Source organism: Argopecten irradians, chromosome 3 (genome assembly GCF_041381155.1).
Source record: "Argopecten irradians isolate NY chromosome 3, Ai_NY, whole genome shotgun sequence".
Lineage (NCBI taxonomy): Eukaryota > Metazoa > Mollusca > Bivalvia > Pectinida > Pectinidae > Argopecten > Argopecten irradians.
The window spans coordinates 14384080-14406892 of record NC_091136.1 but is presented as its reverse complement, the minus strand read 5'-3'; the positions used below and the strand labels follow the sequence as shown (position 1 = coordinate 14406892).

Here is a 22813-nt window from a genome sequence, read left to right as displayed (position 1 = left end):
CAAAATTCAAAATTTGAATTCAAATCAAGATTATGTAAACAAAACATATGACCTACCCATCTTTTAGTATTTTTCAGAAAAATATCATCCACGTGAAAAATACTGAATATATGGTACAATACCAACTAAATAATATTAAATCCTTTCTGGAACACTATTGTGACAGATATTGACCATGTCGCACTGTCACATTGAGGACCCCCCCCCCCCCCCCCAGAGCGACAGTGTGCTATGCGACAAATTGAACTTGCGATGTGACAAATTTTTGCGACAGTGCGACAGAAAATTCTGTCCCCTTGGTGGTGGTAATTTTGTTGCATGGAATGTTCATTTTGTCCAGCTGATGCACTGTTGTATTATCGCTCTTTGCGTTCCGCATTTTTGTATATATCCTGTCCCCTATTTGCATTTGAGACGACTGTAATTAAAGGCCCACTACCTTTCCGAAACGGCTTTTAATTTTTAAAATGGGAATGTAAAACAAGATTGATAATTTTGTGTAGAGTCCTAAAAATTATTAACTTACCGTTAATACTACATTTATCATCACCTTCTGAACGATTTGATTAAAATAAATAAAATGTTAATTTTCATAATGCGGGTAGTATTATGTTTCCCGCCGTTGTCCTAAATACCGTGCGGTAGTTGACTATCACTGCGCCAGACGGCAAAACAGCGAATTGACTCTCCACTGTTTTCATATATTACCCAGGCAATCTTGCATATGTTTGGTGTCGTAACCTTATTTTAGATCATCGGTATGCATTTTCTGGTGTTATTAATGTTTTTTAAGAAACCTTTATATTTTGCTCCGGAAAGGTAATGGGCCTTTAACAGGTCAAATAGATTATAGCGACGCATAATAATGTATTTTGAACCATTTCTGATGTTAAATGGTAGCTAGAAATTGAATATTTAATCTATGAATCGAATAAGTAATAGAATATAAGGAACTAGGAATCAACTTCACTGGTATGAAAATCAACAAAATACATTTATAATACCTTGACTCTAAATTTATCTCTCAGAAAATAGTAGGCGGTCCATCAGCTGGCACCAAGCTGCCCATGTCAACTGGAACCCAAAATGTGACAGTGCAATAATGTGACAGTGCAACAATGTGACAGTGAAACAAAATGAACCTGCCACAGTGACAATATGAACCCGAAAATGTGACAAAAATGTTTGTCTCACTTTCGTCGCACTGTCGCGTAATATTTTCGCACTGTCACTCTTTGCTTGGCGGGGTCCTCAATGTGACAGTGCAACATGGCTGATATCAGTCACCATAGTAACACACTATGATGAAGATATAATACTGATGTTGCCTTTCTTCTATAAAGAAGTATGCATCATTTATGATTTATGAATGTGATTTAAAATTGTGTAAGAGAGATTTGAGTAACAGAAAAAAATGTGATTTAAAATTGTGTATGAAAGACTTGAGTTACAGAAATAAATTTGGTTTACAATTGTATATGAGAGATTTGAGTTACAGAAATAATTGTCATTTAATATCATGTAAGAGAGATTTGAGTTACAGAAATAAATGTGGTTTACAATTGTATGAGAGATTTGAGTTACAGAAATAATTGTGATTTAAAATCATGTAAGAGAGATTTGACTTACAGAAATAAATGTGGTTTAAAATTGTGTAAGAGAGATTTGAGTTACAGAAGAAATGTGATTTAAAATTGTGTAAGAGAGATTTGAGTTACAGAAGAAATGTGATTTAAAATTGTGTATGAGAGATTTGAGTTACAGAAGAAAACCTGTCAAATAGTGGTGTAGGTCTTTCAAGGACATCCAAGAACAGTGGTAAAATTCCTAAATGTTTCCTATAGTTTGGTCAGCTATAAAAAAGAACTGGAATTGACAAGAAATTAACTGGAAGAGCTTGAAAAGGAACATAACTGAGATGTGGGTACTATCCATCAAACCAATTCTCCCTCATCAGGGCTGATAAGAATTCATTCATAAAAATTTTTATGATCGTGTCTTGACAGGCCATTCCTCCTTGATATTATGCTGACAATCATATCTCAAATGGTATGGATGGCCCTGAGTCACAACGCAAGTAATCATCTGATGTATGTATGCAAAAAATAAAAACATCCTCAAATAAATCACCTCAAATTAGTTTTAATTGCTCCCAATACAGTATCGAAGCTCTGCTGTCTTCATGAAAATATTTGTGATAATAAAATCACAAAACGACTTTTAATTTCTTTTCTCCCTGCAGTGTATCAAACAGTTCAGTGCTGTAGCCCACCAATGTTTGGTCTCTCTGCTATTTTTGGCTCTGTACCAGAAGTTTGAGGAAATAAAGACAATTAAAAGAACCTGTGGGCCCAGAAAAGTTCTCCATCTCAGAAAAAAACATCAGCTTTGTAATTGAACATAATGCAACAGGATTTTGTAGATGTGAAGAAAAAATGTGAGCAGCAGGATCTGAGAGTATATTGGGTATGTTGTAACAGCGTAACACGAAATCACGCTCAGCAGTAAAAGTGGTTATATATAAACTGTAAAGATCCTACACATGTAATGAATACGGGGAGATGGGGAGAAAATAGACAATTACGCTGCATGTTCCAGAGACAGACTCTATCCCCAGCAAGTAGTGGATGGTACACAGTACAGATATCATACATACCCCCCTCTCTTACCCACTTCTACGTTTTTTATATCCTAGTTTTTGTTCGAGTGTTGAGTAATGCAGAAGAGTTGTAAGAGAACCTATGTGAGGTTACACAGCGTGAAATTTATTTTCCCGCCAACTCATTACATCTCCTATATACCATCTTGTAACATCTCAGTCAACTCTAAACAAATCCTCTCCAACATTACTGGAACAAAAACAAACAAATTCGACCACCCAAATACCTCCAATGTATGAGTACCACCACACTACCAACATTATCTAGAAATGCTCTTTGTCCATGTAGTCATATAATCAAAGTTTATCCTTTCTTCAGGCTCTATATCCTATACCGTACATGCTAACATTTGTCTGATGGCCATTTTTGAGATTTTGTAATCATGCATTGCACTCATTAGTCCTGTGTATCTCATATGAAAATACCTGACTTTTTCATTGGTAATTTTGGAAAAAAGTTTTACTATCATACATTATATACAGATAAAGAACTTTCTAGTCAAATTACCTTCCTAACCGTTTTGTTATATGGTGAATGGAAGTAAAAGATAGTCAATCTGACTGTGATGGTCTTCTATAACACAAGGCTATGGAGGAGGAAGGGGTTCAAGGGAGGCTCATACAGAAGGGATGAAAGATAATAAAATAATTTATCTAGAAACATTTTCATGTAAAATTATACCAGAATTAATAAATCACACAAGTAATAGATACTTTAACACATGACCTTGTATGACCTTTTGAGTGACCTGGTAACCTTTGGGCCTCACACCCTGCAGACAGTGTTATGTCACGACATGTAACTACAGATTACATCAACCCCAGTCAAGTTTGCCAACATTCCAAACACCTTACAATGTACCCTTCAGATCAGGCAAACTCTCAGCATCACAAAAGGTCAACGACATGGCGGCTACTCCATGAAGGAAAATGGCAAGAACCAAACAAAATCTAGATAATGATAGAGAAGTCAGACATCTGAAAACATAGAGTATCTTACTCCCAAAGCAACTGAATGAAAGATCTAGTCCGTTATTGCCAAAGAAGCACTGCTAAGATGTCCCCTATTTATTAAAATCTGGTCGCTTAGGTACTTGGTGGAATAAAGAATGATCTACATCATAACTTTGTATGTTTAGTTCCATGAATTAAGTAAGGTTTGAAGTCGATCTCCAACACAGGAGGAGGAAATCAGAGATCACCTTAACTCCCGACTGACTGGTACACCATTGATTAGCTGTCACACCAGGCCAATCTCTGCCTTTTTAACCTAGAAGCTTCTTGAAAAAGTTTGACATTTTGCTCAATTACGGGTGAATTTTGTCTGCATGTAACCTCCATTAAGCTCCCACAAACATCACGTTTCTTGTCAGTTTTACAACATAGATGGCAGCACACGTCTGGCTATGGTGGGCGCTCTTGTCTTGTAGGGTCAATTCTGTCCCTTTCAACCATTATACAATACAAAAAATTAAAGGCAAACAATTTTGTCAGTGTGGACACAAAATCTGAGCAGGAATGAATGTCTACGAACCACAAAGGATTCTCCAAGTATTCCTCACCATAGCCTAGTCACAGTGAACATGCTGATCCACTGGAATCCAACATTTATCAGCGAAGAGTTAAGAAATAAAACTAAAAATTATTTGTATGTAGGAAATCAGTAATGACCTTGACCTACCTTGTATGAAATCAGTAATGACCTTGATCTACTTTGTTTGAAATCAGTAATGACCTTGATCTACTTTGCTAGACTTACCTAGTAACATGTCGTCTTTGGCCCACTGCACTCTGCCGACACGATCCCCGACAGAGCAGTTGAGCATTGTACTGCGCCCCATAACAATTCTGGTGTCCGCGGGAGTCTCAAGGAAATGCTGTTCCCCCAGCACTGCAACAAATAAAAGATAAAGCAACTGAATGATAACTCAACAAAATACCCTCTTAATTACATTGAACTCGAAGTATTAGAACAAAAAGAGGAAAATATTAGTCAACAAATAATTAATAAAGTTAGTTACATCTAGAAACAAAACTGCTGGTGAAACTTTTATACGATTGAAAATGAAAGTAGACCTCTCTCTAGCCATACAGTGTATGTCAATTAAACGTCTATAGCTTCGTATCAATAAACAGCACAGAATACTCCGCAAATATTATACCCACAAACATATATGAAATGAACCCTTCTCTCTTTCGTCCCTTTCTTTTATTGACTATTGACCTTGATTTGCGCCAGAAGTTTCCAAAGTCGATTAGATGCTTAGAATATCATGAACGATACAAGCATTTGTATGATGCTGATTGAAGTATAGACAAAAAGAGTGTGCTTAGCACTGTTTTACGTTAATGTTGTCAATTCATAGTATAATACCACAGACAAGTATCTTTCATCATTTGTTTTTAAAAGGTTGGTGTCACTAAATCACGGCAAAATCTATTTAATGGGATAAGACAGTGACTTCTGGAATCCCGTGCACAAATCGGAAGTACACAGACTCCACACCCAACAACAACTTTCCTTATACATGTTTTAACATTACGGTAATAATTTTCTTTTTTTGCACAAATCTTGTAAAATAGTGAAATAATTCTCATGTTCCCAAAGGTGTTAAATGTTGGTGACTACAAGTTAAAATCCTTGACTGAATCCTTAGAGACTGTGGCAGATCCTAAAACCAGTAGGATATGCTTCCTAAGGAGCAGTACATCTCACATTCATTGCTCTTGTTTTTAAACTTCATTCTCCAATTCCCCATAATACTCGTCAAACCTTAATGAGAGCACAATTTCCTGGTAGTGATGAACGACAGTGTTACATCACCATACGCCATTGACTTGACTGCACTGATGTAATTACTGCCCCACAAAATTAATGATGAGATGTGTTTAGGGTTTTAATATCACCAGCACCAAGGATGGCAGCTTGTAAGAACTTCAAAAAGTAAACACATTCATTATAGAGACAAATTTTGAAGAAAGAAGAAATGTCTCAAAAGACAAAATGTGTCCCCCCTCCCAGCCTTCCATTTTATCAATGGTGGACAGCAATATGTCTACAATCAATAGGCAGTACTATGATAAAATCTGATTATATTAATGGTTATTTTATAAAAGTATACAATATTAGTTAATATTTTGGATATTAGTTTGTTGATACTGGGTATAAGTTTAGATTATACTGGGTATTAGTTTAGATGATAATGGGTATTAGTTTAGATGATAATGGGTATTAGTTTAGATGATACTGGGTATTAATTTATAGATACTGGGAACTAGTATATACATGTGGATACGGGGTATTAGTTTACATACTGGATATTAGTTTAGATACTGGGTGATGATACTGGGTATTAGTCTATAGATACTGGGTATTAGTTTATAGATACTGGGTATTAGTTTAGATGATACTGAGTATTAGTTAGTAGATATTGGGTATACGTTTAGATTATACTGGGTATAAGTTTAGATGATACTGGGTATTAGTTTATAGATTCTGGGTATTAGTTTATAGATACTGAGTATTAGTTTATAGATACTTGGTATTAGTTTATAGATACTGGGTATTAGTTTAGATGATACTGAGTATTAGTTTACATACTGGATATTAGTTTAGATACTGTGTATTAGTTAAGATGATAATGGGTATAAGTTTAGATTCTGGGTACCAGTTTTACTAGGTATAAGATACATAGAGGTTACATAATGAGTGGTTGTTGAATAATGAATTTATTCCACACGAGTGAGTTATTTTTTAAAAGTTACAAAGGACACAAGCTCTAGCGAGTGTCTTTTGCAACTTTAAAAAAATAACTTACGAGATTGGAATAAATTCAATATTCAACAACCACAAGCAGTGTGACCTGTTTCTACCACAATCATATTCGTTAGCCGATAGAAATATGGCAGTGATACGGTAACGTGTATTACAAAAATATGCAAATAAGGTGTAGTAATATTTTCATCAGCAAAAAGACTAATTAGTATTCAAAAGTCATTGTTTGATAAAGAATCCATTTATATCATATTCTTCTAATGGGGAACATCATTGGGGTTAAATAATACTCATTTAACGTCTTATTGAGTTCAAATCTTCATAGTTCCTTCCAGAAATTAAAACTCATTGTCAGACAACATGTATACATGTAAAAGCATTCGCACCACACAACATCGCCTACTTCCTGGCAGATAATCATCAAGCCATTACCATCAACATCAAATTTGTTTCATACGTCTTAAATCTAAGACATTCATCAGTAAAATTCTTGTCCATCAAGATGTACTTTTAGTACTAAAGGTCAATTTAACATGCATGAAAACATCACATATTTTGACAAAATGACCACGATGCATACATTTTCCAACAGCAGTTTTGGACGTCAAGCGGCGATCACAACGCAGAATGATGTCAATTCATTATTGATGACGTTGACAATGATGAAGTGACACTGAGAAATAAGTAGTTAGGTCAAAGTTATTGAAAAAGAAGGTATAAAACCGACAGTGAATGAGTAAAAAATTTTTTTTCACTTTTTGACTGATAAATCATTTAATACATTAATCGTGTTAAGTATCAAATTGTGAGACAAGTATTGCTATAGGTATCATATCATGTGGGAAGCGTATCTTTGCAGCACAATTCGAAACAGGTTATTAGTTTAGACACTAGATATAAATAGATATTTCTGTGGTTGCGTCATTTCAAATATCAAACTGTATTTAACTTGTCATTATTTGAGGAGTGGAAGTTCCACCACAGAAACAATTGTACAGTTTATCTCTTTACAGGGTACTGAACTTATATCAAACTCCAAACTGTTATCCCAAACCAGGTGGAATCTCTGGGAGACAGTCAGAACTGTAATCCCAAGTTAGGTGGAATCTCTGGGAGACAGTCAGAACTGTAATCCCAATTTAGGTGGAATCTCTGGGAAACAGTCAGAACTGTAATCCCAAGTTAGGTGGAATCTCTGGGAGACAGTCAGAATTGTAATCCCAAACCAGGTGGAATCACTGGGAAACAGTCAGAACTGTTATCCCAAGTTAGGTGGAATCTCTGAGAGACAGTCAGAACTGTTATCCCAAGTTAGGTGGAATCTTTGGGTGACAGTCAGAACTATTATTCCAAGTTAGGAGGAATCCCTGGGAGACAGTCAGAACTGTTATCCCAACTTAGGTGAAATATCTCGGAGACAGTCAGAAATGTTATCCCAACTTAGATGGAATCTCTGGGTGACAGTCAGAACTGTTATCCCAAGTTAGGTTGAATCTCTCGGAGACCGTCAGAACTATTACGTCCAAAGTTAGGTGAAAAACTCTGGGAGATAGTCAAGACTGTCATCCCAAGTTCGTTGGAATCTCTGGGAGACAGTTAGAACTGTTATCCCAACTTAGGTGGATTCTTTGGGAGACAGTCAGAACTGTTATTCAAAGCTAGGTGAAAACTCTGGGAGATAGTATATTATCATATTTGCTTTGCTGGACTGATTAGCTGACCTTTGGAATTCATGAATAATCTTTTTGCTTTTGAATGAAAAACGGAAAAAATACTGAATTCTAAATTTTCGGACTTCCATAATACATAGAGATTATAATCCTAATGCAAAATTTTTTTTATGCTGAGTGATTTTTGGTGAATATTGTTTTGGACTAGGAATCTTGCCGTCCAGCCAACCATAAGATGATATTATTTGTGTTTTGTGATGGCCTGCACCAGTCTGGATACAGTATAAGCTTGACCTTGTTTTGTCTGAGACTATACACATACTTGACAAGTAATGGCATCATGCCATTGATACAAATAGCTTCCATAGGCTCCAAGTTCTATAGGTACACACCAGACTCTCTGAGCATATAGACATGGGAGGAAAACCAAAAACTCCTAATTATCAGAATTTTGATAATTATTTACCATTATGAAGTTAGCTAAACTTCCTTTTTTATTTTACAAATTGCATTCCTCCCCATTGTCTTTTATCTTTGATTTAGATAGCATTGCCTCATTCCTAGAAGAATAACGAAGGCAAAGTACATGGAGATGCTTGTATTGCGTAGATGTGTGCAGTAAGTTACCACAATGTTGTTGATTCACAATAAAAAGAACCTCTAAACTTATAAACCTTAAGGTCAAAGATCAACCCTATAAACCAAGGGCCATCAAATTGATATAGACAAATGTAAACCACCATAAATAATAGGAAGGCTTTACTTTGATGAAGATTCAGTTTGTTTACCTTATGTAAGTTCAAAGCAAAAGTTTATGAAATAAATACTGCCAACACTTTCTTATGATATTTTCTCCTCTTGGAAAAACAGGGGTAAAACTGGCCTGTTAAGTCTTGTTTTAGGATAACACTGAAGTGGTTCAGCTTAAGCCTCCTTGCGTTGTTCACTGAGCTAGCCACCAGCTACAACATGCCTAAAACGACCCTTACTGTTCATGGGGTAATAAGCCCCTCCCCCCCCCCCCCAAAATAAAAAATAAAAATATAAAAAAGATGATGCGCTCTTGATATTACTTGATTTGCGTTTTAAAAAACACCATACTAAAATGTCCCATAACACTGAAACAAGAGGGTTTCCCTCCACATTTCAGTAGTTGTGTCGAAAGAATATTGAGTCCGAGATACTTTTATTTCTGTCAAGGGACAACCTTGAGAATGCCAACCCTCCAGTCATAGAAATGTGTCCTCAATGATGCCTTGAGTGATTACTCGGCTAGTTTGGCCTGATTTCTACCTCACCCTCAGAGAGAACTATCACCATGGCTTTTGCTGACGACATGAAAACGTCAATTTTACTGTAAAGCTTTGCTCTGATTTATAACCTTTTACCACACAATCCTAGCAGACGTCAGCCCATGTAGACGCTCAACACATCTTTAAATGGGGGTTACGATTAATTCTCATTGCCAGTCACCTATAGAGGAGAAAATCTCATCTCAATTTGTCACCTGGAGTATTGAGATTGATATTGAGAACATCCTGTTGGTAAAAACTGCGGATGATTCCTGGGGCTACGGGTTGGCGGATACCTTCTTCACGTACGATTTAACTGGTCTGATAGCTTTAAATAAAGCTAGACATATGCGTACAACATTGAATGGTCAACAACAATTTTTTTATGGTTTAGATGAAGCTATTGTATTTATTTTAAATTTTCAAACTTTTGTATTTTAACTCTTCTGTTTAGATTTGCAAAACTCTAAATATTTTTTCTAGATTTTCCAAGGAATTCAATAGCTATTCAACATTGCATGCAATGTTCTTCTGAGTTAATGGTTCATTGAAGACGTTCAACAGAACCAATATTAGTCCCAAACATCTGAACACTAAAAAATAATCACTGTGGTGTTATGAGTTGAGATCTTGAGAACACAGATAGTGCTATCAATGGCTTTCATTTAAAACAAACCTCCTGATGACTTACACATGATGTACAAGCCTCTTTAACACCTTGACTTGCTGACGTCATGACAATGTTTGATAGTGCTGGTACCACACTAAACAAACGCCCGCATGTTTTTCGTCCAAACTTTACAGGATTCATGTATCATCAGCGGATTTCAGACAGATTGCCATCAGTTACTGTGGCACTTGAGCTGACACAGAAATCGAGACAATAACCCACTTGTTAACTGGTACAGAAATCGCTCATCTTCACACAAGCTCTGTTTCAAGCTCTCCAAGGACCCTGATCCAATATTACATTCCACGTTTCTCTGAGCTATGATTTGATTGTGGCTGAGACATCAACAATCATAACTGAAGCTGTTAAACATTGCCAATTCATGGTTCGTTTTCCTCATTTAACTAATTAGCAGACAATCATATAAAATGAATTGCATTGAACTTTACAAGTGCAGCTGCTTTACACAAATGGACTCAAGGTTAAACCATATAATAGGACAGTGGACAAACTATTTTAATACAAACACACATTAACTGATTCTTTCCTCTGAGGTCCAGGGGACCAGGGATAACAATAGCATAGATTATAAGATATTCTGTCCTCAGTCATAAGTTCTTATCTTGTACAGGACATATGGGTCATTTTTCAAAATTCTTATTGTAAGAAATGTTTCTGATTCTTTTGTTGGAATATATTTTCTACTCATTGTTTTACTAAACAGAATCCATCAGGTCACCACATCAATGTTCATTTGCCAAAGATACACCACAACTTATAACATCCCCATGAAAGATCTCAAAAGTTCGCTTCACCCTAACAGGAGTACATATGCGTATATATATGCAGATTAGGGCTGTGATGTTACAGGAGAGAAATTACTGGAAGTGGCGACGTCTATTTGGAAACAGGCCTGTAACATCTGATTAATGAAGAAATGATGGTTATTATGGAGATCCCAAGCCTATCAATTCGACCAGACGAATACAATCTCATGGCCGGAATTTTGGCAGATCATGGTTTTATCCTTATACAGCCTATAGTGTGATGGCTCCAAACTTGGCAATGCTGAGGAGTTTGTATATAGGGATGTGATACTACTATGGTCTGTCATGTTAGCCAAGTCAACTGTCGCCATTACCATAGAATAAAGGGTTGGTTTATGTTCTAAAATGTCCCTGTACCATAGAATATAGAGTTTGGTTTATGTTCTCATTGTCCCCGTACCATAGAATATAGGGTTGGTTTATGTTCTCATTGTCCCCGTACCATAGAATATAGGGGTTTATGTTCTTAGTTTATGTTATAGGGTATTTATGTCTTATTGTCCCTAGTACCATAGAATATAGGGATGGTTTATGTTCTTATTGTCCCTGTACCATAGAATATAGGGTTGGTTTATGTTCTAATTGTCCCCATACCATAGAATATAGGGTTGGTTTATGTTGTACCATAATTGTCCCCACTGCCATAGAATATAGGGTTGGTTTATGTTCTTATTGTCCCTGTTCCATAGAATATAGGGTTGGTTTATGTTTTAATTGTCCCCATACCATAGAATATAGGGTTGGTTTATGTTCTCATTGTCCCCGTACCATAGTCCCCCAATGTTCATATAGATATAGGTTGGTTTATGTTCTTATGTCCCCGTACCATAGAATATAGGGTTGGTTTTATGTTCTCATTGTCCCCGTACCATAGAACATAGGGTTGGTTTATGTTCTCATTATTGTCCCCGTACCATAGAATATAGGGTTGGTTTATGTTCTTATTGTCCCTGTTCCATAGAATATAGGGTTGGTTTATGTTCTTATTGTCCCTGTACCATAGAATATAGGGTTGGTTTATGTTCCATTAAGGGTCCCTGTCCCTACCATAGAATATAAGGGTTGGTTTATGTTCTTATTGTCCCCATACCATAGAATATAGGGGTTGTTTTATGTTCTAAAATTGTCCTACTGCCATAGAATATAGGGTTGGTTTATGTTCTTATTGTCCAACTATCATAGAATATAGGGTTGGTTTATGTTCTAATTGTCCCACTGCCATAGAATATAGGGTTGGTTTATGTTCTCATTGTCCCCGTACCATAGAATATAGGGTTGGTTTATGTTCTCATTGTCCCCGTACCATAGAATATAGGGTTGGTTTATGTTCTTATTGTCCCCATACCATAGAATATAGGGTTGGTTTATGTTCTAATTGTCCTACTAGCCATAGAATATAGGGTTGGTTTATGTTCTAATTGTCCCACTCCATAGAATATAGGGTTGGTTTATGTTCTAATTGTCCACCATAGAATAAGGGTTGGTTTATGTTCTTGTGTTCTGTCCATAGAATATAGGGTTGGTTTATGTTCTAATTGTCCCCATACCATAGAATATAGGGTTGGTTTATGTTCTTTGTTCTCCCTGTACCATAGAATATAGGGTTGGTTTTATGTTCTAATTGTCCCCATACCATAGAATATAGGGTTGGTTTATGTTCTTATTCTCCCTGTACCATAGAATATAGGGTTGGTTTATGTTCTTATTGTCCAACTATCATAGAATATAGGGTTGGTTTATGTTCTAATTGTCCCCATAGAACTATTGTCCCATAGAATATAGGGTTGGTTTATGTTCTTATTGTCCAACTCCCATAGAATATATTGGTTGGTTCTATTGTTCTTATTGTCCCTGTTCCATACCATAGAATATAGGGTGTTGGTTTATGTTCTAATTGTCCCCATACCATAGAATATAGGGTTGGTTTATGTTCTAATTGTCCCACTGCCATAGAATATAGGGTTGGTTTATGTTCTTATTGTCCAACTCCCATAGAATATAGGGTTGGTTTATGTTCTAATTGTCCCCATACCATAGAATATAGGGTTGGTTTATGTTCTTACTGTCCCTGTACCATGGAATATAGGGTTGGTCTTCATACCAAATCCAGGAAGGACGGAAGTGACTGACAATGTAACACTATATGACTACCGACCCGTTATGAAAGGGCATAAAAGTGAACATAATGTAAACATTTCTTCTGAGATAACATTTTACGGTAGTATGAACCTACATAATGATTTTTTGTTTTGTCATGATTATGTAATGAAAATCAACTACTGATATAGTCGTATGACCTAGAATAAGTTAGAATAATGGTACTGATGCCCTTGCACTGTGACCTTGACCTATCTATATATAAATTAATGTAGCATGTATATATATAGATAGATACTTTTTAACATGTATCTGATTTTTATACGATACTGGTGTGATTATTGATATAATTACAGTAAAAACCAACTTTGTGCCTATATATATGTACCACAGATAACTTTAGTACCAGCGATACTCCAGTTCCTCCACCATTAATATAACACACATGACAGTATAATGATTAACTAACGAGATATCATCTCACTTCTACCCCGCAATTATGACAGCGTCAACATTAAATCTTCCTCTCAAGGTCACAGCAGTTTGTAAGTTGTAAATTGAACTACTTTGTTCCTCAATTAAGTCTCGGGGAAACGATTCCCAACTTCATCCAGGCACTTCATACCAACATAGATGAGAATCTTGCAGATTACAAATTCAATATACCAGGGCTTTGGTGCACTTGTAATTTGGCATGCTTCATCAAAATAGGATACGTTTATGAGTTCTTCTAAAAAAGTGTGGCAATTAAAGCTACAAAATGTTAAATTGAGATAGTAAAATCTGTCATTTAGGTTGCCTATCTAATGCTTTAGTGATTCACTGTAACTAGTAACCTATAGACTGAGGCGACTAATCCCACCGGCTCTTCAATCACAAACATTATCACAATTCCTTAAGAATGTACGTAAGCTTAACAAATAGGAAATTCACTACTATATATGATTAGTACCAACCATTTTTCTTGATTTTCTGAAAAACTGAAAACTTCAAAAATTCTAAAGCATTTGATATTTCCACTTAGAATTTAACTGGTATATAAATAACATGAGTATGGTTAAAATTTCAAGATTCAGAATTGGCTACAACTCTTTTGGTGAAATATTTAGAGCAGCAAGTAGAACATTTGAAATCAGCCAATACCACAAAGTCCAAATTAGTCCAATACCATCCATTTGTCTATGTGATTTTCTCAAAGTAATTATTTCAAAGATGTAAATAATTGTGTCTCTGTGATAGTTATACTCTAACCCAATCACATCATGAGGACATTGTGAGGTGAGAGTTGTTGGGAGGGAGCAGAAACTACCACTGGTACCACAAACTACCACTGGTAACACAAACTAAAACTGGTATCACAAACTATCACTGGTAACACAAACTTTGTTTGTTTGATTAATTAACGTCCTATTCATGTGAGGACGGCCTCCCATGTATGCGGCGTGTTGCGTGTATGTTGTGCGAGTTGCGTGTTTTGGGAGACTGCAGTATATTCGTGTTGTGTCTTCTTGTATAGTGGAACTGTTGCCCTTTTTATAATGCTATATCACTGAATAATGCCGCCGAAGACACCAAGCAACACAACCCACCCGGTCACATTATACTGACAACGGGCAAACCAGTCGTCCCACTCCCGTTATGCTGAGCGCTAAGCAGGAGCAGAAACTACCACTTTTATAGACTTTGGTGTGTCTCGGCCAGGGGACAGAACCCAGAGCCTTCCTCACAGGGGCGAGCACTCAACCAAAGGCCAAAAGTGAGGTGGTGTCAAGGGAGACTCTAGGAAGAACAAAGTAATTTAGAGAGAAAGAAAAGATAAGATACTAAATTTAGTCGCCTTTAACGATCATGCAATAGGGGCAGCAGGTACAATTCTTACGCCCTACCTGCAGGGCTACCACTGGTACCACAAACTACCACTGATACCACAAACTACCACTGGTACCACAAACTACCACTGGTACCACAAACTACCACTGTACCACTGGCCACTGGCACTACAAACTACCACTGGTACCACAACTACCACTGGTACCACTGTGAATGTTAGGACCATGGCAAGCTGCAAAGGGACAGAACCTTGAGCACTCCTCACACCGAAGAGTAAAATCAACAATTAAACTTGCAGAATTCATATCTTTGTTCTTTTAATATTGGTTAACAGTAACAGTGGGGAACAAACAGTAAATTACTGACAAGGGAGATAACTGGAGAACAAACAGTAAATTACTGACAAGGGAGATAACTGGGGAACAAACAGTATAATACTGACAAGGGAGATAACTGGAAGTCAGTGGGACAATGCTAGGACTTTTAGTATTCAAAATATTCCAACTGAATAAATCAGTAAAAACTTTGGTTGGGGACAAAATGAGAATCCAAATTAATCAGAATGGTAACTTACCCATGTTCAAGCCAACATGGTCTCAACTGTATAAGGAAAAAAATAATCATATAGGGAGATCATGCAATGGGTACCACTGCAGGTACAATCTTACAGCAGATGGACATAGTAGTTCTGCAGTGCAGTGTAACTAGCTCTATATCCTGCAAGATTCAGTACTGAGAACTCCTGTAAGTGTTTAGAGGACTACTAGATACTAGCTGTGAATTATCAGCTAACACATCATGCTCACTTCGGTCTTTTCTACTTGTCATTACTGCTACAAAGTCAGTTAAATGTTTGACAGATACAGACAAGTACAAGCTTGTACAGAAACAAAACAACAACCGAAATAGATACATAAACACCGACCGTCTGCTTCCCTTCCTCTGTTTAATTTATTTACAAACAAGAGTGCGCGGGTTACCTTCCCTTTACCTTCTTTAACAGATTTCATATACATAGCAGGTGCAGAAGAAACCTGTCTGTTGGTGTTTTGTTGTTTGTTATTTATTTTAATCACCATAAAGAATCAAAAGGACAAAGGATAAAAATACACTGTCATATGTCCATCACAATCATTACAGATATCAACTTATTGGATATTTTTGGAACTCTGGAGATTGGAGTCCAAGTATCGACCGTGCTATACCCCAAACTATATTGGAGAAAAAACTGGACTATGGATTTTCAAACTTTTGACAAAGTTTAACCTTACATAAATATTGATAATTCTAGCTTCATATATGTACCTTCAATGTTTTTACTATTTGAGTATGAACTTGGGTAGGACTTAATCTGATGCAGTTCGATGTAACAGGACAGGCAAGGGTTGCACTTTTTTCATGGGAACAGTATGTAGTATGCTAGCTGCAAATGTTTCTCAAATATATATATTCCCAATGTTACATTCATAGAATTGTTTGCCATTTGCGACACTGAAGGTGCCAGTAGTCTCTAGCAAAAACAAGTGATTAGCTTGTAACCCCCATAGACAAGCAGAACACTTTTACATGAGTGTACTGTAGGGGAACAGAGCGGATTTGTGACAGCAGCACTCCACACAATATCACATACAACAATTTCAATAGTCTACCATTTAAAATTCATTTAGAAAACAATTTGACTTTCTGATTATCATCAGATTTAAATCTTTAACATCTAGGAGATTTACAAAATAACCTAATGATCAATATTTAACAATTTGAATATATAGACAGTAAAAATTGAATTTGATGAGGAATTTGTGAGCAGTTCTATAAGAGTTGGATGTGACACAGGGCCACCAGCATGGTAGGTTAATATATCAACGCCTACAGCAGAAGTCATCATTCCATTGTAAAAAAAGAACATGGTTCATAATTTTACACAAATCAAGATTCTGTATAGTTGACATCACTGTACTCTATACATCTTGGGCAGCGCTCTATCTCACAGAACCAGAATTCATTGACTTAAAATACGCATAGCATTTTTATCAAAATCTATGACAGGAATTTTTAAAACTTTCAAATCGTAATTGTAAAAACAAAATATCTACATCTGTTTCTAGAGTGTTCAAACTTTGATCTTTCTACTGGTTAATTTTTTCAGGTATATTTCCATGAAGTTTTATATAATGACCAAATTTAAGCAATTCATTTAGAAACAAATTTGACTTTCTGATTATCATAGATTTAAATCTTTAAAAAACATCTGGAGATTTACAAAATAAGCCTAATGATCAATATTTAACATTTGAATAATATGACAGTAAAATTGAATTTGATGAGGAATTTGTGAGCAGTTCTATAAGTTGGATGTGACACAGGGCACCAGCATGGTAGGTTATTATATAACGCCTACAGAGAGTCATCATTCATTGTAAAACATGGTTCCTATTTTACAAATCAGATTCTGTATAGTGACATCACTGTACTCTATACATCTTGGCAGCCTCTATCTCACAGACCAGAATTCATTGACTTAAAATACGCATAGTTTTTATCAAAATCTATGACAGGAATTTTTAAACTTTCAAATCGTAATTGTAAAACAATATATTCTACATCTGTTCTAGAGTGTCAAACTTTGATCTTTCTACTGGTAATTTTTTCAGGTTTATTTCCATGAAGTTTATAATGACCAAATACCAAGAGCAACAAGTACCAATGCTCCAACACAGAAATACATTTTGAGGAAAAACACCTTCAGGTTGATTTAATGAGATCAGAGAAAAGTCTCATGGCATAACTTAAATACTAGTAACACTTGGCATGTAAAATATTTCAAAGATTTTTTTTTTAAAAAAAAACATAGTCAAACAGATTAAAAGTATACTGCAAAAGAGAAGTTATCAAAACCAGACAGCAAGCCAAACAAAATATAAAATTTCGGCTTGTATATAAAAAATTCTCTGATTGATACAAATATTGTGAATGCCAGGAGATAGCATGTCGAATAAAAAAAACCCTACTTATTTCACATCAAATCGTAAAGTTCCTCTGTTCTAATTGGTTTCAATCAATCAGGAGTTATCTGTCCTAGAATCAGTGTTATCCGTACCTAGATCAGGGTAATGAATGATTGGAAGCCATCTGTATATATACCACCATGTTCAAAACCATGGAAACTATTCATTAAAAATGTGTGTTTTTGTTGGTGTCATAAACTTCTAAATCCTGGAATAATGTCAGATGTAAGGTTCTGTGGCTTTGATGTGGGTCAGATCAGGTTCCATATGGCTGTGTAGCTACTTGAGGAAATGATCAGGCTCGGTCCACATGTAGACAAGCTTATACTACGTACTATGTACATACTCAAGTATGAAACAAAAGATGAGTTGAATGTAAGATACTATATCATAATAACAGCAGACAGAGCCTTGAGTTTTTATCAAATTGAGGTCAACAGTCAAAATATAGGTCACAGTGTAATGGTTTTGTTTTGTTACTGTGACATACTATCTTACCAAATAGACCCATATGCTAAGTTAGAATGCTTATATAGTATGGGAGATAATGCTCTGACAAGATAATGTATGGATGGACGATGGAAGAGAAGCTTGTTAAATGTATGGACTGATGAAAAAAATGGACATTTGCTTTGAAATCATTAATGGGAAAATGGAATATTGTTTTGATATATCATTGATAAAGAAAGAGGACATTGTCTTGCATTGACTGATGTGTGTAATGTTTGGTGTTAAGATTTATGGCTGTATGCAGTAAGAGTGTAGGTAACCCTAATACACACTGATACAGAAGTATAAAACCTTGTACTCTACATCACTGTCACAACCATAAACTGGAATTACTTCAAACCACAAAAGTGGTACCGTTAACCCCAACAATGTAAGTCTAAACCCCAACAATGTATAAGCCTAGCTATTATCTATAGCCATGCATCCTCAATGAATGCCTAACTTTGAAACCAAACACCTATTGGTATAAACACATACCAATGTGTAATTTTTATAAGTAAGTGAGTTTATATTGAGGATCTGCACTTCAGGGATGCATTCGTTGAATGGATGGCGATTTTATTCAGTCTGTGCTCATTCGGGTATCGTGAGCTGGGGATGTAGCATGTACTTTTCCGACTAACAATTTTTACATGAATCCTCGTAATTCAACTTTCAATATGAAATAAAATTTGCCCATAAACCCATCATATCATATACCATAGTGACCAGTAAGGAATTGTCTTCAATATAAGCTAATAAATATTCAGATCGGATGATTTTTGTGGTGTTCAGAGCATTTTAAAATTAATTACCCCATTTTCTGGAAATGGGATACAGAGCTAAGTAAACAATTTTTTTTTTTTTTTTTTTTGAGTCGTAAACCTGTGGTATAAATGAATGCCTAACTTTTGTCTGGTGTTAGAAGAGAATGCCTAACTCTGAGTCTGCTAGTACAAGCGTACCTATTTACCTTGTATTTCTGTCTCAAAGTGCTTACAACCAATAAATCTGTCCTAAATCGTTTGATACCAATGAATGGATCAAGTGCTAAAAAGTGACAAGCAACTATAGAGAAAGAATTTATACACACAAAGGTTTAGGAGGAATTTTCACTTTCAAGGTGACATGTGCACTAGAAAAATACTGGTTTATTTCATCAGATAATAAAATTTATTGATGACTTCTAACAAATACTGTTTTATCCTAACTCAATTTTCAAAAGAATTTACTATAAAAGAACAGAAATTATAATGTCAATAAATTTCAAGAGTTATCTCCCCTTTCAAATGTCAAGTGATAAATCCATGCTTGCCAATCCAAAATTTATACAAATTCTGTTCAGCTTCCACCAAGGATGTTTGTGGCCAAATTTGGGCCAGGTAAGCTAAGAATGAATTCATCGATTCACACATATACAATAGACCAAGCCCACAAAGGCTTTTGTAGTCTAATTTAAAATGAGAACATGGACTTGATTTAAGATCTTTGTATGTCTGTGGTACACCAGAACAGCCTAACCTATATATCATCATTATGGTGACATATTTCCATAAATGCTTGATAAATTTTAAAACATTTTGATGTAAATGCCTACTACCCTATAGAATACTGGCAGTACGTCCAGAAACTTGCAGCTATAAAGTGCGTGATTGTATTTAAACATTTGTGGAGTTATTGGTGTTTTGAGAATTAACTATTGTATAGAACACGTTTATCCTTGTAGGGCCATTCCTCCCGGCTGATAGATGTTTCAGATTGTTCTGTATACAGTCTAATGAAGCTCTGTTACCACGGATACAAACGTTTATCTCCATTTCCCTATCAATATTCATAAATCTACTATCAGTTTTAAGTGAAATGAAATAGAATTTTAATGTTTTATCTGTAAAATTTTCACAAAAACTTTAAAACTCCAGCTTCTGTAAATCTTGATTTCATGTTACAAACAAATTCAATTTATCAGTAATATTTATACATTGTAATTTAAGAAATGTTCCACCATCATTCTCTAGCTGCCTGTGTTTGATAATTCATTGTTGAATCGTTGAATTGACATTTTGACAGAAATTTCAAATTTCCAGAATTTATCACTGTATGAACGGGTGATGTATAACAGAGCTCCACGTTATACAGTTACTATCATTAACCCCAGTAGACACACCATCATAGCAAAACTGGACTAAATAGAATTTGGGTGACAATTTCGATATCTTAATCGGTAGAGCATCTGGCTAGTGTTCTCAGGTTTAAGGTTCGAGTCTAGTCATTCCATTTTCTCCTCTCCTTTTACAGGACTTTGTACCTAACAAATCTCATATCTCACCAAGGAGGACTTCACGAAGGGTTGGAGGCATGTAGCTATTTAACTAGTTTGACTGTGACCAGGAATCGCAATAGGAACAGACTTGTGTTCGTAGGTTCAGGTTTGATCCTGGTCTAGTTGCTGTACTTTCTTCCCTCCCGCTATACAGCTAACAAACACAGAACTGACTTGGATCATTTTTCAGATATGTCGTTGGCCACAATTTTTATGTTGGCAGCAAAGTTTTGCCAAGTTAAAGCTATAAAGTGTTCAGTTGTGAAATTTGTGTTATTTATTTATGATGATACTAACAAATAATGTGTTTTCCCAAAGTTCAATGCCAGAATACAGCACTATCTAATAAACATCTAGTTCTGCAGGGGTGCTGCAATTCTAACTGCTGATCCCAGTGGGAGTCAAACGTCCTGGTGGAAGGCGTCTGCGATTCCACTGGTATGAAACTCGAGACACGAAAACACCAGAAAACACAATTGTTCATTAAATATTTACCTGTTATGGTAACATTTCCTTCTGGAGTTAATCAAATTTAAATTTAGATAAATTTTTATATTCTCAAATTTAAATTTCATTTCGAAAGAAACAATAAGATTATCTGGCACTGTGACAAATTGCAGAAAAGTTTCCTATTATCAAATTAGCAAGTCAACCTAACAGGAGTTAAAACAATGGTAATGTAATGGTTCAAAGAGGGGATATGTTTATATGGTTCTAATGTGTTTAACGCGATGCCATCAGTTACAAAACAAAATGATGACTTTGGCTTGATTTACTGAGTGACAGCAACCCATACAATTATTATTGTAGAGAAAATGGGGTAACTCTATCATCTGACATCAATAATTTTGATTTCTAACCTCTAACCAATACCGATTCCATCCCCCCCCCCCCCCCCCCCCCCCCACACACACACACACACACATAAAAGGATGTTAAGCACTAACCATATACACTATTTCAGACCAAAAAAATCTACAGTACCAACTAAACCCCATCATTAACAATACAACTCTTCTTACAAATTTCACCAAACTCTTCAGACAACTCACAATATCAACCAAGTTAAATTAACACTGCCACAGGAATTCTACAAATGAATTAAACAACCTCTTCAGAATCAAATACAACTTTTGTCATAACAAGTTCTTGAGTGATATTTTCCCAATCTACTGTCCTAATATGACTCTTATCAGGCTAGTTGTTGAAGTGGTTGATAAAATTTTCTCCTCATCCCTTTTGACTACTTTTCTGATGGCCCTTAATTAAAATGACCCTTTGGAATCCTACAGATAGTGCCCCCTACTTTGCTATACACCACCTCTCCCCCCCCCCTCTTTCACATTTAACGATAAATAGGTTCCCCATTCAAAGCTTACTATCACAGAGTGTCTCCTTTTGTAACCCCCTCCCCTATATCTAAGGTAAGTGAACTACAACTCATTATAAGGTTAACATCTATTTGATGGTCCATCACATGTCTGACCCCTGACAGACCAGGACTGATGAGTACTCCCCCATACTTCCTGGCTGTGGATTGGCTATAACAGGTAAGCTGAGATAGTATAGTAAGTCTGACCCCTGATGGACCAGGACTGATGAGTACTCCCCCACACTTCCTGGCTGTGGATTGGCTATAACAGGTGAGCTGAGGTAGCTACTACTAACAGAAGATGTGGTTTGTGTTCTATGGAAGTGAGTCAGGGTCACCAAGGACATTGAATATTTGTACCATAACCTACCCGTGACCATGCACTGTGCATTGGTATTTAATAACTATTCTTAACAAACACAGTTTTAAAGAAGGCCTTTTTAGACTGGCCACCAGACCCTAAGCTGCTCTGAAACATTTTTAATACTAGATTATCTCCCACTTAAGCTGAAACTAAGGTCTTTGGAATAAGACACATCACAAAGACAAAATAATCAAGCCAAATGTTAAGAGATTTTTAATATTCTAGAGACTGATGGCCAAGTTTTCAAGATAACCCATTAATTAACATGGAAATATTCAGGGAGTTACCTCCCCTTGTTTGTATCAATGCAGGTTTAGGACTTCATACTTCTGGTGTTAGATAAGTTAATTTTGAGAGATTTACGGTACTGGAGTCCTGATCAAGAAAAGTTCCTTCCACATGTTCTAGCTTTCATCCTTGAACGAGTAATTACTCACCACTGT

General features: G+C 35.9%; 1 protein-coding gene across 7 annotated transcripts in view; it reads right to left on the bottom strand.

Moving 5' to 3' along the window:
- Positions 1-22813, bottom strand: part of LOC138317616 (nephrin-like) — a 132894-nt gene that overhangs the window by 30771 nt on the left and 79310 nt on the right. For all 7 annotated transcript variants that reach the window (XM_069259406.1, XM_069259405.1, XM_069259399.1 and 4 more), the window contains exon 4: positions 4419-4550. In XM_069259406.1, coding sequence (XP_069115507.1) covers positions 4419-4550 — 132 coding nt within the window. The remainder of the gene's footprint in view (positions 1-4418; positions 4551-22813) is intronic.